A 16,362-nucleotide genomic window follows, 5' to 3' on the forward strand; every position below is an offset into this window, starting at 1 on the left:
ATTCATTACCTCTTAGTACTTAATTAAGTTCCTACCCACGGCACACTGGAGGTGAACCCTGAAACGACTGTGGCAGCAGCAGGGCGGCCGGGTGTATTATCTTTGGAAGACGGAGGGGATTCTAATTATCCTGACCTCATTTTTCCACCCATGATATTCATACCTGTTCCTCCTATCTTGCTCCCCTTTAGACTCGGACTGTTTGGAAAGCAAGCGCAGACTCCTCTCGATACCACTGTTTATGGGGCCCTTCTACACAACCAAGGCAAGGGGTGGCCTGACACGCCTCTGACCTGCCTGATGGCAGACACCTCTGATCACAGGGTTTCCCCAAGGGGTGGCTGGAGGAGGTGATTGGCACCTGTCAGGAAAGCAAGAAGGGGTTTTACTAAGCAAACACCCCGCGAGCAGAAGAGTCAGGGTTACCTGTCGGGGTTCTGCGTGCACACGTGCATCTGTAACAGGATCCTCTGCGTGAACGTCTTGAAGCACTGCCCGCACTTCCAGAGATGCCAGTCACTGAACTCCGAGTGCAGCTGGCTTGTGGACGTCGGGCTCGCCAGGACGCGCTGGTTTTTCACGTTGATTTGGTTAAATCCAGATTCAATGGACCCCGATTTATCCAGGAGAGAGAAGTTCCTGCTGCAGGGCGTCTGCGGGAACACCACCGAGCGCTGCTGGGTGGCGGGGGAGAGTTTGCTGCTCTTGCCAAAGGGCTGCAGGGCATCTTGTCGGCACATGGCTTCCATGACCGTGGAGGGGACATTTACTGGGAGAACAACAGAGTTTTACAGGATCAGTTTTATTAGCCCTCAAAATAAGCAAAATCACGTGCACTTAAAAAATTCTTATAAATCAACATTTTAAAACTTCACTTTTCTGGATTCAGAATGAACATAATAGCAAAATTAATAACTCATTCACTGCTTGTTTATCATGCAACTATCATACGCTCAGGATTGTTCGTATGTGGTCTTTGTCCTCACGGAGTTCACTTACGACTTTACACATAAGGACTCCCTCATGAGGCTCCACACGGCACCCCGAGTTTGGAGGGAGCTCAGATGGGAGGCACAGCAAGAGAGGGGAAGAGAACAGCAGGGACTGCCCAGAGAAGGTGGCCTTGAGCCGTGCAGGGAAGGTAGAGTCAGGCCTTCCAGCAGGCCCTGCCAGCAAAGGACAGGTCTTCAAGGAAAACTGGCTGAAGAGATGAAGGGAATAATACAAAATGAAAGACACCTGGAGACAGAGTCTACCATGCTGGTGAGATGGTGAGAGACACACTGACCAAGCAGGGCCATGAGCTCTCGACACTGTGGGAATAAGGCAAGGGGCGGGGAGGGCTAGACCTCAAACAACCTTTAAAGTAAAAAAAAATAAACAAATGACTTCAGGCCTAGAAAATAGATGCAAACTGTTTCTGAGCAGAAATAGCAAGGAGAAAAAAAAACAGTGTTCAGGGAGGGCTTGAGTGAGGCATGATTTACAGACAGGGTGCCAAGGATAAAGTCAGAATGGAGGCAAGAGTATGGGCGCTTGCAACTTAGGCTTTGGAGCTACAAAGACCTAGGTTCAAATCCTGCCTCTACCTTTTATAGCTTGGTGATCTTAGGCAAAGTTCATAAATCTCTCTGTGCCTTAATTTCTTTATCTGCAAAATGAAGATAGTGGTAGTAATAGCAACATGGTTTACGTTACTGGTTGAGGTGGCCTAGATTTTAACTCCACTATTTACTAGCCTTGTGATTGTGGGCAAGTATGAAACACTGAAGTCCACATTTAGTCCTTGGTCAAATGTAAAATGGTCACCCAAAAGGTTGAGTGAGATAATGCACAGATAGCCTTTGCTAAATGCCAGGGTTAGGACTCAATAGATGTTGAGCTCCATGAGCCCTGGTTTCTTCCTCTTTACCCCCTTTTGTGAGGTTTAAATGAGATAATGAAAATACTCATCACAGGGCCTACCATCAACAATAGCCAATTCTCATTATTTATAGAAGGAAAAGAGAATAGAATGAAGGAACCTGGCCCTAAACTGGGATAGTGGCAGTGGAGGTGAGGAAAGAACTAGAAGAAACGTTTTTGAGGAGGGAAACCTAATATACTTGAAATTTGTTTTTCTTCTTATAAGTTGTTATTGTGTTAAAAATATATATCATGTATTCACTGGTCAACCCACAGGTTCAGAAGTGATTAGAACCCAATATGCTTAAAAACTATTATTCTTTTTCTAAGTACCTACTGTGTCAATAAATGCATTTTTTCGTTGTTTCAGGGGTCACAAAGATTAAAAACTATAAGGTGATCAAGAGAAGGAAATTAGAGATCAACAATTTTGAAAAGGTTGTTTGGCAAAAAGATTGGTAATGGGAAGTAAACCGTGGCTGTTGGCCATATTTCAAGGCCATGTGGAAGGAGACACATGAACAGGGGGCAGCGGGGGGGGGGGGGGGGTGCGGGGAGGCTCTTATCCTTTCCAGCCACAGCACTGCTGAGGTCGCTACGGAGCATGAAGACTCAAGCACGCTCAACCATGCAGAGGAGCATGCCTGCAAGGAGCTCCGTGCTGGAGTGGACAGACAGGTAGCCACCACGTGTGGGGACACTAAGCACTCTTTAACTTAGAGCATTCTGTGTAATCCCATGTAATTAGACAAATCCAACAAAAGGAATTGCTCTGCTCTCATGATCCATCCTGTCCTGAGAAGGAAAAGGAAAGCAAGAGACTCGAAGGCCTGGAGAGAGCAGAGAGTTTTCCTAGGTGGCAGTTCTTGACCCTGACTGCACCCAAGACACACAGGGGAGATTTTTTAAAAATTAGATCAGAATCACTTGGTAGATTCTGGGCACCTGCATTGCTAATGTATAATTGGGGCTGAGAACCAGTGATCGAATTCTACTCTCTCTTATTACAATTAAAAACAGCTCAAGTCCAAGAAGGGCCAATAACTTGACCACGGTCACACATTCAGTTATGGGCACAGCAGAGCTGGAAGCTTTAGCTTTTTGACTTCCAGGTAATTTTTTGCTGACCACACTCCTACACTGTCTCTGCTCACAAGCTGTGCTTCAAAAATAAAAAGGACATTTTATAGCCAGTACATCTCACATGAACATATATCATATATACACATAAATACATATATACCTATACACACATACAGGTTTATGTACATATGTGTTCTTTAATATTTAAGTACAATTTCAACTTCTGGGGCAAAAGTGTATGATCAATATAAAATTTATCCATACATTTCAGACTTTCAAAAAATCTTTGATTGCACACAGACTGTTTTTTAAAAAAGGTATTGAACAATAAGGAGCAATGTTTTCTCCTAAGGGCACTTTTTAAATAAAAAAAATAAAAGCAGCAGCATTTTCAGAGATGGGGGTAGAACTCATCTTGTGTAGCCCATTCATAACTAATCTGGGAGAGACACAGCACAGAGAAACCCACAAGTTTTCAGACAGCACTGAGCTCCTGCGGGCTGGGAAATGCCCTCTAACAGGAAGGAAGGCACGGTGGGAAGACGGTGGGATGAACATGTCATCAACATGCATGCGAGCAGGAAGTCGGCCAGAGCTTCACTGTTGGGAAGAGGGATAGGATGCCTTCGGGGGGAAATAATTCAAATAACACTCTAAGTATAGGTTATAAATCCTGACTTCTCACTTACCCTCCTGAAAAGCAACCTAATAAATTAATTTTCAAAAACTGTTACGGTCTCACAACCTTTATATTAAACTAAAGAATTTGTGGGCCAATGAAGTTTTGTTAAGTTTAATGATCAATGTCAAAATGGTAATAAAGGAAAACTTGAACCAGTTTTTATAATAATCTCAGATTTATGAGATCTGGGTTAATGATAGTAATAGTAGTATTTAGGCAGTAAGAGTAGAAATGGGTATAATGAAATTCTTGTCTTATTTTTCTTTTCTGGGACACCCCAAACAAATGTAATTTTTTTTTGAGATATAGGTAGCAATGCTTGCACCCTAGAGATTGACAAAGTATCGTTTCTTCAGGACCTAAAGGGCACAGAGATTACTCTTTCCAAATACCAGCCTGCCTGGCTATAGCAATCAAAAGCATTAACAAAAGGCAGGAAATTATCAGGAAAAAAATAGGGAATGAATTCAGAAAACACTCATCCCAACACAAGACAGTACGGACAACTGCAAAAGGCCCAGAGACGACTGACTGAAGGGATCAAGAGGATGAAGTGCTTTCTACTTGAAGACATACCACCAGTAACATCTCTTCAGTCAACAAAACCAAGATGAATGGGAAGACGGCAAGCTCTTAGAGCCCTAAAGGATACAGTAAGAATATAGAACATAAACTCATCAAATCCTGGAAAATTAAAACGTTGAGAGGCAAATTTAGGATCTATAAAACAAAGTCCTGCTCTCCTCCCTTGTCCATTCATTCAATCCACAAGTAGTTACTGAGCGTCTATCCCATGCCTGACACTACAGATATGGGGGAACGAGAGAGCCACGGCCCCTGGCCTCCTGCAACTCCAGAGAGAGAGAGAGAGAGAGAGAGAGAGAGAGAGAGAGAGGGAGAGAGAGGGAGAGAGGGAGAGAGAGAGAGAGAGCTAGTAAACAGATGTTGTTACAAATAAATATTTACAGTTTCATCAAATCTAAAATTCCACTAATGGCAAGTTGTAAGTCATTCATTGTAAGTCACCGTTCATTGTAAGACATCTTCCAGGTTCAGAAGGAGTAAAATGTGACAAATATATAAATTTTAGAATTAACACTATAACAGCTGATACAAGTTTGATAGGCGCTATGAGAGAGAAGAAAGGGATGAATCCATGTGGGTGTGAGGGGTGGCTTCCCTAAGGCATTGACCTTGAAGGTGAGTCCTGAAGGTTACACAGACCAGACAGGTGTGAAGAGAGGAAAAAGCAACGCGAGGAGATGAAACACCGGCAGCTCGGCCACAGAGTCTGTGTGTCGTGCTGAGGTGAGAAGGTCCTCAGGAGGACGGAAGAAACCAAAAGAAGGCTAATGTGGCCAGAGGAAGAGGGGAGAGGGGCGGCAGCTGGGGCTGGAGAGGAAGGCAGCGCCATCACCAGTGCCTGTGGGGGCCGGGCAGGTAACAAGGAAGTGATGGGAGGCAAATTGATACAATAGAGGATGCTGGGGTCTGCAGCAAACTGAATAGGGCAGAGCCTAGAGTCTAGTGATGCTTGACTCTAATTTTGCAAAACATTGTGAGCCATGCAAAACATTTCTGAAGAGTATGTGTGGCCCAAAGGCTAGCATCCTAAAAAACTCGAGATTTTTTATGAGAGTAATGGCAAGCCAAAAAAAAGAATGTAAAGCTAGGGTGATGGTGTGAGGTGATCAGATTAATATATTAAATGCATCATCACTCTGTATTGTTAAATGAAAAAGTGAGGTGCAAAACAACGTATATAGTATGTTACTATTTGTATAAAAAGGGGCAGGAGGCAGAGTGAGAGCCAGAGAAAGAATGGGAGAATATGCTTGATGCTTATATGGGGAAAAAATATGTTTGGAAAGACACCTAAGAATCAGTCAATTGATGACCTCTTGGAAGGAGAATTATATAAGCCCATGGTCCTTCTGGATTTTGATCTATGTAACCAAACTACCGATTAACAAAGCAAGTAAGCTGAGACAATAAAAAAAAGCAAATCAACAAAAAACTTCACTTTGGCTGCTGTAATACTAAAAGAAGGACATTGTGACATGCAGGAGGCGACAGCAGCAGTCCAGACCAGAGCTGGTGGTGACGCTGACCAGGGCGGGGGCAGCAGAAATTAAAAGAAATGCGTTTAAGAATATACAGCCACCCAGCCGGCATGGCTCAGTGGTTGAGCATGGACCTATGAACCAGGAGGTCACATGCCCAGACTGCAGGCTCGATCCCCAGTGCAGGAGGTAGCTGATCAATGATTCTCTCTCATCATTGGTGTTTCTACCTCTCTCTTCCTCTCCCTTCCTCTCTGAAATAAATAAAAATATCTTTTTTTTTTTTTATAAAGAATATACAACCAACAGGACATGATGACAGACTGGATAGAAGGGTGGATAAGGGCAACTGGATGAGTGAGAGTTACTGAGCTGGGGAAGAGGCAGTTGGTGGGAGTGAGACTGGGTTCAGATCTACATGTTTAGTTAGAGACTCCTGTAAGGCATGCCAGTGAAGATGTGTAGACCGTTGGACAGGAGTCTGGGCTCAGTGGAGAAGTCTGGTCGGGAAATATAAGCCTGGGAGTGCCTGTCTTAAGTCGGTTCCCTGGGAAACAGACTCTGAATTGGACATTTGGAGCTTCATGTGCAGTTTACTGGGGAATGCTCCTGAATCAACACCTCCTGGGAGTGAGGCAGAGGATTCTGTTGAGAAAGGAGATGAACAGGTCTGGGGCCCGGAAGGTCCTTCAGTTGTATCGATTTGCCTCCCATCACTGCCTTCTGTTACCTGCCCAGCCATCCTGAATACCCCCTTCAGTGACTGTCAGGAGACATGGGCTATGGGAAGAGGGCATGACCAAGGTGAAGTGGCCCTCAGGCTAACGGTGATTCCTGGAGTCACACTCCCCTGAAGGCTGTCAGCCCTACACTCCCGGGAAGGGGGGCGATGAGTGCCTCACCCTGTGCCAAGGGTGGAGTGTGGGAGGCCAAACCTCCCATGACAGCGGATTCCCTGTGCTTGTCATTGTCATTTCTCTGTGTGGATGCGTGTTCAGTGAGTGGCCTGCTGGAGTCCCGCGCAGACTCAAGAGGCGTCCTAACAGGGTGACCCCTCCTTGCTTCTTCCATAGCCCTACAGGTTTCTCCACTTCTGGGCCAATTTTTATACCTGTTTCCTGGCCCAGAATTTCCACCCCTGGCAGGTAGGACCAAACCAAGCCATGCCATTCCTTAGCGAGGGCTGCTTTATCGAGTGTGGCATTCTCGTCTCACCCAACAGCTCAAGAAGGACAGGTCCCTGGTCTGTTGGCTCGAGGTTAACATTTTTGTAGTCCCCATTCAGGGACAAAATGTAACTTCCGGTTCCGGATTTATGTAAGGAGTCCAACTCCAGCTTCCCACTGTATCAGGGAATGGCACTCTCCTGAGCTACACGCCCCGGGCTCCCCATTATGGCAGCTCACAGGGCGGCCGCATGGTGCTGTGCTGTAGTTGTGGGCTTATGTGCCTTCTCCTAGACTGAGTCCTTAAGGAGAGGGTCTGCGTGTGTGCACCCCATCACCATGCTTCCCATGGCCCTTGCACACAGACGTTCTTGTTGGATGGAGCTACACTGCAATCTCCTCCATGTTCATGGACATAAAGCTTCAGGGGGGCCTTCTTTACCCCGGGGCCGAGGTTTTTCATTATCGGAGGGACAGTGAGGGTGGGGAGCACTGCACAGGGGTGCCCCTTTTTACTTTCTGCTCTTTAAAAATCAAAAGAAAAAGGCCGGCCTCCCGGAGGCAGAGTTCACTCCCGTGCCGGCAACTCCCGCGTTGCCCTCAAGTTTCACATTCTGCTACCTCAGCTTCATGGGCCGAGGCAGGAAAAGCAGCAGGAAGACTTGTTTGACATTTATTCCCAGGGCTTTTTTTTTTTTTTAATTTCCTCTGAAATGAATACGAACACGCCGTGGTCTTTACACTCTGCGGGAGCTAATCCCCACTGGAAGCTTGGGGCACCTCGCTCCTTCGCGCGGATGCAATCTGTCGACATCGGCGTTCCTGCCGGCTCTCCTGAAGGGCCCGCGGGCCACGCAGCGGCTCTCTCGTTGGGGCCCTGTTACATTTAAAACGATGGCTTTTTTCAAAAGAAAATAACACAGGGATTGCTTCCAGACCCCAAATGCCTGTGTGAAACGCTGCCTTCTCTTGGAGGCGAGGCGGCTTTCAGTGGCTTGTCCGGGCAGTGCGTGTGCCCCACGGCTTCACGGCCACGGCCAGGGGCGCGGTTACTCGAGCCTGAACCCACCGCACACGCTCCATAGGAAATGTGTACTTTCCATGTTGAAAGAACCATGGGAAGAAAATGACATTTTTATAAATGAAAGTGCTTATCGAGTACTATTCACTAAGCAGAATCAAATTTTCCTTTAATGTCTTGGGCCAAGTATCCATTTCATTAACGAAGAAAAATCTGGCTGAAATACTTAATCCCCCAATATTTAATGGCAGTAAGATTCTCCATTTTTATCCAGTGAGCATGGATTAATTGTGTGCCGTGTGCACAGCACGATGAGGAGGCTCTGTGGAGGCATGTTGTCAAGGAAGTTTTTGATCGCAAGAAGCTTTTTTAAAAAACAGTTTTTTAAATTGATTTTAGAGAGAGAGGAAGGGGGGGAAGAGAGACAGAGAGAGAAACATCGATATGATGTTGTTCCACTTGTTTATGCACTCATTGGTTGATTCTTGTATGTGCCCTGACTGGGGATTGCACCCACAACCTTGGCATATAGGGACAATGCCTTAACCGAGTTATCCCGCCAGAGCAAGCAGCCGTTTTTAAGGCCCTTCATTTATTTTGTGGCTAACTCAAAATAAAAATTGTCTTAGATTTGCTGACCCAGTTGAGATTAAATTTCTCAGGGCTGAGGAAGCCTATCTGTCACATTACCTGCCCAGGCCCTTTCTCACGTTTGTGCTTTTAAATCACACGGAGTGTTTTCTCAGTACAGAATAAGGAGGCCTCAGTATACGCAATCCCAGGTCCCTCACTGAGTCACATGGAATGAGAATCCATCTTCGGGTTAGAGTCAAAGTCATATATCTATCTCCCCCACACTCTCCGATGCAGCTTTCTGCTGGTTTCTTGGGTGGCCAGTCACATGACAGATATATGACTTTGAGACAGGAACTGAAATAAAACTCCTATAATACCCTGAGGGGGAAAGGGGATTGTCACTGTTGAGCATTTTAGTCAGTGACTTAATTCCTTTTAAACTTCCCTCCGCCCTCCGTTAGAGCTTAAACTCGACCCAGAAGAGCTGCTTAGTTTACCTACTGAATCCACAATACTTCAAGCTGCTGTGGTTTTGTGAATTTTCTTCCGAGGATTTCAGGTGCTAAATGATATAACATATGCCCTGGTAGAGTTTATTCAATACTCTAGTCAGCAAAGCTCCATCCGGGTTGGACTCTAGGAGAAGGAAGAACTGAAAAGCAAAGCAAATGGTGTTTCCAGAAAGCACATTTTTGGATGGTATTGAGTCTGAAGACCACAAGGTATGCTCTCAGACACCGATGTGCAGGTGGCTGTGAACAGTACACAGGAACCCTCCCGCCCAACCTCTAAGTCCCTCTCATCATGTAACAGTGCCATGAAGCAGAAGCAATGTTGCAGATGTGTGACTTCCACCCAAAGATCCAGGTCAACGGTAAGAAATGCATCCCCTAAGGCATCGTTCCATGGCAGTTTTCCTTTCTAACTAAGTCACTCAGTAAATGGCCACTCCATCCTTCCCGTGGCTCAGACCAAAGCCTTGGATTGTCTTGACTCCTTTCTCTCTTACTCAGCATCCAAGATGTCAGCAAGTGTTGTTGGCCCAAGACCCAAAAGGTTTCAGGTTCAATTCCTGGTCAAGAAATTTCTTGACCAGGAATTGAACCCGGGTCAATCCTGGGTTGTAGGTTCGATCCCCGGCCCTGGTTGGGGCATGAGTGAGAGGCACCCAGGTGATAGGTCTCTCTCACATCTATGGTTTACTTTCTCTCCCCGCCCCTCCCTTCCACTCTCTCTAAAAAATAAAGAAGTCAATGGAAAAATATCCCCAGGTGAGGTTTAACAAACAAATAAAAATATATCCAGAATCCAACCACTTCTCGCCACCTCCACCACGTCTACACTGCTCCACACTACATCATCTCTCCCCGGAATTCCTGCTCCACCCTCACCCCTTACTGTCTCCACGCAGTAGCCAGAGTCATCCTGTTACAACTTCACTCTTCTGCTCAAAACTCTGCAATGGCCTACACAGTAAAATACAGGGTCCAGACAGTGGCCTCCTGGGCCCTATAAGCCCCACCTCCCCCCAATATCTAAGTTAACTTCTCTCCATCTCTCACTCCCAAACACCTACACCAACCTCTGTGATGCTCTTCCAACAAGCTAGGAGCAGTCCTATCTCGGGGCCTTGCACTCCTAGACAGCCTGCCTCGAACACTCTTCTCCCCAGTAACACATGGCTTGTTCTTTCACCTCCTTACGTCTCATCCTAAAGGTCACATTTCCAGGAGGACCCACCCTGATCACTCTCTAAAACTGTGATTCCCAACTCCTGGCACTCCCTGCCCCTTCTCTGTCTTGTTATCGCTACAACACTTACCACCACCTGACAAACTATTCATTAGCTCATTTATTTGTTCATAATCTGTCTCCTTCCACAGGAAGGTAAGTTCCATGAAGGCAGGAATTCTTGTCTATTTTGTCCACTGCTGTATTTGCAGCAACAAGAAAAACACTGGCCTATAGTAGGTGTTCAGTAAATATCTGAACAATGAATGAATGAATGAGCAAACAAATGGCTAGTTGGACTATGGGCTATGTACTTTAGAACTCTAGGCTTTGCTGTTTATTCCCAGATAATCTTCAACACACACATCATAATAACATCTTCCGAGTTTGTAGCAGGTTTTATTAAAGGACTTCTGGAATCCTTTTGGATCAAATGCCAAACTTCAGAAAGTGAGGTTATGTCAAGGCTCTACGTACAGACAGGCCCATGCCAGCAGGTCGGGTCGGGGTGGGGGCTTGGGGGTCTGATACTGGTGCTTTTTCTGTCCAGGGACCTAGAGCTAGTGCTAGGGAAGCTGGGGCCATTCTGGGACGAGAGAGCGAATTGGCCTCCATGTCCCTATCTGCCTCTAACACCAACCACACACTCATGTCCAACACTGAGATTTTCTTTTATGCAAACACACACTCCCTCAAACAGGGGTATCGCTGCAGGAAAGAAACTTTCCAATGGAAACCTGGGAAGACAGAGGAATGTACTATATGTCCAAAGATTCATGTTTTGATTTGAGATTGGTTTTGGGTTCAAGTAGAAAAGGAATGTTGATAGTAATACGCCTTCTGAGGATTCTATTTTTCACAAAGAAAATAAAGGCAACATGGAAAAGAAATACCTGATCATCAGGATTTTGTTCAGTAGTAATGTGGACTTTTTTTTTTCTTTTTTGGAGTTTGTGTGTGAGAGAGAGAGAAAGTTAAGTAGAAAAGGATAAAGCAACATAAAACTTGTTTTCAAAATAATGTCTCTTGAATAAATCTGTTCTCTCGGCTTCTTTTTCTGTTGCATAATCCCAAAGGATCAGTTCACAGATTAGTCAATTTTGGGACAAGAAAGAAAATAGCATCACTGAAACCAGTGTTTCTCACTGAAGGTCATCAGAATTACCCAATTCTGTTTCAAATACTGAAAATCACCTTAAAATATTTTCCAAAGAATTGATAAAGCACAGATATAGAGTTTAAGTGAAAATTGCTGCAAATTTGCATTTGCTTAGATATTAGATTATTTTTAAGAAGATAATGGCTGCCCTGGCAAGAAGGATAGAAGAAAATTACATGCTTCACTCAGGCTAAGATGAGTAGAGGGACACAGGTTCCTCAGTCATAGGTCTGCGATTTTTACCGTCATTTCTCCTTGCAGTGACCTCTTAGGAGGAAGCACACCCCATGGACTGGTGGGGGGCTACTCCTGCTGAGCGGGCCCTGCTTTCTCATTCTCTCGTTTCTGCAGGGAGAGTGACGCAGCAAGACTGCACGTCCCTTGGGAGCAGAAGTTGTACCTTACGAGGCTCTTTGTAACCCCGGAAGGTGGCAAGCACAGAACCAGACACACAGTAGGCGCTCAGTAACTCCCAGCTGCCTGAACATTGCTGCCGGCGATTATGTAAAACTCTGACATACGTTTGGACATTGTGAACAGGCACAGAAGGATTGCCCTGTACAAGGCAAGATGCCCTGTGAAGAAGCCAAGGACACCCAGGGAAAAGAAAGTGATGGAACAGACCGTGCACATTTGTGTCATATAGCAGAGTGAACCGCATATTTCAGGAGTTTCAATCAACACTCTTACACTCAGCTTTACAACAGGGATTTTGAGGTGTAAATTCAGAGCTAAAATAAATTCTTACAGTTTTCATCCTGGGCAATGCATTGTAAGGGGATCCCAAAGAAAGACGTATAGCTGTCATTGTACCACACCAGAAGCTCGGTGCCCCTGGGGATATCTATACAGGCTCGGTAGAATATATTCGACCTATTCAAAACAAAAGAAAACCCAGCTTAGTAACACGTAGCACTCATGTGCCCCCATCCACATTCTCATTGCCCCCAAAAAGTTCTGCCCATCTCCACCTACACAGTTAATGCTTGTAATAAAATCAGCACCCGCCTTCTCATTCCCAGCAGCCAATGAAAGCTTGTAACCCAGTATGATAAACAGCTCACAGTTTATTTCCACAGGGTCCCTTCCTACAGCGTCTTGGCTGAGGAGACTGATATTTGGCCCAGGAGACAGCAAAAAGGAAGAGTTCATTTTTTAAAAAAGAATTCCATCTCACACTGATGAGAAAATTCTCTCTCTTGGCAAACTGCAGACACTGGTGCCTCAGCCTTGTATATAAATTAACACCATTGATTTCTTATTTGAAGGAAAAGCATTACGTGTATTCTTGCAACTTGGCATTGGGAGTTCTCAAATTTGTAATAAAATTAAACAGCTCTGTGATGTAAGGATTGAGAGAAATAAAAGTCCCTTCACCCCCCCACCCCCCCCCACCGCCTTCCTTTTGAAGTTAGATACAGGGGAAGAGAAACCCCCTCTTCTGTGAAATGGATGGCAATTCAGTAAGTACAAGAGGAGCACTTGACTGTGGTGGAAAGATTACACTCTGAAATGATAGAGTGAAGGTACCAAGAAAGAAACATTATTTTACACAGCCTTGGTACTGTAAAGAAAAATCTACAGATTTTTTTAAAAAATGAGACTGCAACCGGTTTTCTCAATGAAGAATTGCTGCAAATATTAGCCTCCAGTTCCAGATAAAAGCGTTGAGGGTTGGTGGGCCTTAAATGTAGCCCTTCTGTAAGGAATGGGCTGCAGCAGGCAATTTGTTCCTGGTACAACACTGCAGACAGAAGGCGAATCCTTCACCACATTTTTCATAGCAGTGAGATATGCACTTGTCAACATATTTTGTCACCACAAAGTGGCTCTTGGCAATAGGATCATAAAGATCAATAAAAAAGTGCAGATTCTCAATATTTTACTTGCAGCTGCAAAAATTTCATTTATCTTGTTATTTTCCTTACTTGCTGCCATTCTGTCTCACGAGGGCACTGCTAGCTAAGCAGAATGTTTTCCCCCAACGTTCTATGAATATCTGACAAAAACTCCAGCCAGTTGTCCGGCCCTCACTACCCTTCCTCCCTCTGCATCCCCGAGCGCTGTGCATTTTATTAATTCTTTCCACTGCTACATAAAAAAAAAAAAAATCAAAATTGGAGCCGAGCTATAAATCACTGGCATCTCCTAACTTGAGAAAAATGGAGTCTACTTTGTACTTCACCCTTGTAACATTTCATCTCTCGGTTTGGCTTCCCTTAATATAAACACAGCGCCCGGCAAATGAATGTGCTAAAACCAAATGACACACTTTGCCGCTGAAAGAGCAGAACTGTTTTCGAGCGATGGGTGGTCCTCGGAGGCACGGAGTCGGCCGAAAGGGGAGGGAAAAAAAAGTGTAAGTGTACACCGTTCCTTACAAGCGGGCAGAGCTTCCAAAACTCGCAGAAATCTCTGCATGCTGAAGCACATCAAAGGGATTTTTCCCTTTTCAGATAATATTTCCTTTGCTGACATGTATTTAGTATTGTGGTTGGATGACTCATAAAGATAGCTCCGTGGCGTCCCCACACAGTTGAAGCAGAGCATATGCCAACAAACATTATTGTCAGCCTCAAAATAAAAACAAAACGTTCAGCTCAGGGTCAATCAATCAAGGCGCTTTGAAGAAAATTCCATTTAGATATTACAAATCATAACAGAATGAATCTAAACCAGCTGACTTTCTGTGAAGAGGACATTCATGTACAATAAAAATTAGGCTGGCTCTTCAGGGTCCAACTTTTCTATTTTCTTACTCTTGGACGTGGTCACCGGTGATGGATGCCAGTGTTTCTTTTTTTAAAAAATTGTGTTTTTGTAGCTCATTTTATAAAGATCTGAAGTAATCGAAAACAGATCGGCACGGCAGAGAGAACTTGGGAGTTGAAGCGCCCTCAAGAAAGGGGAGCTATAAAATCCACTTACTATTGACAGCTAGGTAATGACTTACTCATGCCCACCTTCCTGTCCGGGCTTTCTCGTCCGTCCGCCCGGATTCCGACTTTGCCTCAAGAGCTCCCCGAGCACTCATTACAGGGCCAGCCAAGCTATCTCTTGCTGAATGGACAAACGCACTCTTTACTAATTCTCTAGCTGCGAGTTTCAGAAAACCTTCATGGCAGAAGTGCAGCCTCCATAAAGGTGGGCAAGGCCTGGGCACAGCAGGGTACGGGACTACTGCCGTGCGCTGTTCCATGCGACCCTTATTTCATGAAACAGAACTAACTGCACAGGAAACCAAGGCAGGGCAAAGTCACACGCTGCCCAAACACGCTCCTTTTGGGTTGGAGACCCTCAGAGAGCGAGCCAGAGTTGTGCAGCCTTTAACCTATACGGGGCATAAAGCTCTTTCTCTCTCTCTTTTTAAAGGCTTCATTAAAAAAAAAAAAAAAAAAAAAAAAAGGAAAGGAAAATAAAGAGCCACAGGCAGGACTCCAAGTTGCCAAGCTCAGGGCCTCCTGCTTTGATGTGTCAATGGTGCCTAATAAAGTTAAACAGTTGCTTCTGATTCTAAAGGGAGCATGGCTGTTTATAACTGAGGTCATGTATTTATATGGCACATGTTTTCGAGGGAATTTTGAGAAAAGAAGGCTGAGTGGTAGGGCTTTTTTCCTATGTGATCGCTTGTCTCCACGCCAACCTTCTTTAGCACTAAATGGGGAAGCGTGACCAACAGGTGCACTGAGCAGATGTGGCTCAGCATCTGCTTCTCAGCGCCTCCCCCCGCACCCGCCAGAGGCTCCCCTGTGAGACTCTGAGAAATGGGGGTGGCTCCACCTTGGCTTTGGGCAAACAGCTCGGAAACCAGGGGCTTCCCTGTGCTCTGGAACCACCTCACCTCCTGAAACATACTCTGAACCGTCCAAGGACCAAAGTCCAATGGGCTGGCACCTTTCCAGGGATCAGGAGAGGTCACTCTGGCTCCGGTGCTGCTGCCGAGCATAACGGCTTTGGAAAAGCAGCCTTGGGAAGGCTGAGGGACCTTGGTTTCCCAGGCCTCTGTGCAAATGAAACTGTCCCTCCGGGGGAGAAGGCCTGAAGGTGACTGAAAGCGAGGGGCCTGGGGCTGAATCTGCACGTCTCTGTGTGCACGCGCACTTCCGCTCAGGGACTCCGCCCGGCAGTGGGTGTGCCGGGCTGGTCCGGCCAATGTGGAAGTTCAGGTGAGGATGTGGAAACGACTGTACCACGTGCATTGAGTGAAAGAGGCCTTCTACTAGGATCTTTATTCCTGAATTTTCATGCAATTACTGTTGCAAGAACTAAGATTACAGAAACCTCGCAAAAAATAAATTTCTGCCAGTCCTTGCAGAGGTCCTGCAAAAACCCCTGCAGAAGTGTTTCAAAACTAGCAGCAAGCCTGAATTCGTATATGCAAGCCCAAGGGCTTCCGCTCCGTAAGTGGGAAATCGAGGTATACTTTACCTGTACTGAACTACTGTTAGATTCTGTTCTCCGCAGTGCCTTGCACATCGGATATACCTCATCCAGCTCGACTTACTAGGTTCCCCACCATCAATAAAGTGCTGTAGTGTCCCATCTTGGTCATATATCTAGAGAAGAGGTCAGAAGGTCAAGTAGTTAGAATGAATCATCAGCAATCATTTTCCCTGCTTCCCTTGGTGTCTCTATGTGTCGGCTGCAGAAATTTATTGTCCTTCGCTTTGCTAGTGCTTATTGATGCTCATGGAAACTCAACCAGAATAACAGGGAAATATTTTTCAGTGATGCAAGTCAATCACACTCTTCTTATCAAGCCAATCTTCCCTGTGTTAAACATATTTGTGGTATCTCAAGGATGTGAGGGACCATGTTTCCCAAAGAATATTTAACCTATTTTGACAGGCTACTCTTAAGTAATGAGCTGCTGGATAAACAAAGCCAGCTGAAAGGAGAGGCCACACGGACACGGCTGGAACATCTACACTGCAGGCCCCCAGGCTCCAGCACACAACTGTCCGAAGGCATTCAGA

The 16,362-nt window shown here is 45.4% G+C and overlaps 1 protein-coding gene across 1 annotated transcript in view; it reads right to left on the bottom strand.

Moving 5' to 3' along the window:
- PRDM6 (PR/SET domain 6) overlaps nucleotides 1–16,362 on the bottom strand; it is a 98,215-nt gene that overhangs the window by 15,116 nt on the left and 66,737 nt on the right. The window contains exons 3-5 of the mRNA XM_054714961.1: nucleotides 15,815–15,942; nucleotides 12,135–12,259; nucleotides 427–769 (exon numbers count right to left, since the gene is read on the bottom strand). Of these exons, the coding sequence (XP_054570936.1) occupies nucleotides 427–769; nucleotides 12,135–12,259; nucleotides 15,815–15,942 (596 nt within the window). The remainder of the gene's footprint in view (nucleotides 1–426; nucleotides 770–12,134; nucleotides 12,260–15,814; nucleotides 15,943–16,362) is intronic.

This window comes from Eptesicus fuscus, chromosome 4, assembly GCF_027574615.1.
Source record: "Eptesicus fuscus isolate TK198812 chromosome 4, DD_ASM_mEF_20220401, whole genome shotgun sequence".
Taxonomy (NCBI): domain Eukaryota; kingdom Metazoa; phylum Chordata; class Mammalia; order Chiroptera; family Vespertilionidae; genus Eptesicus; species Eptesicus fuscus.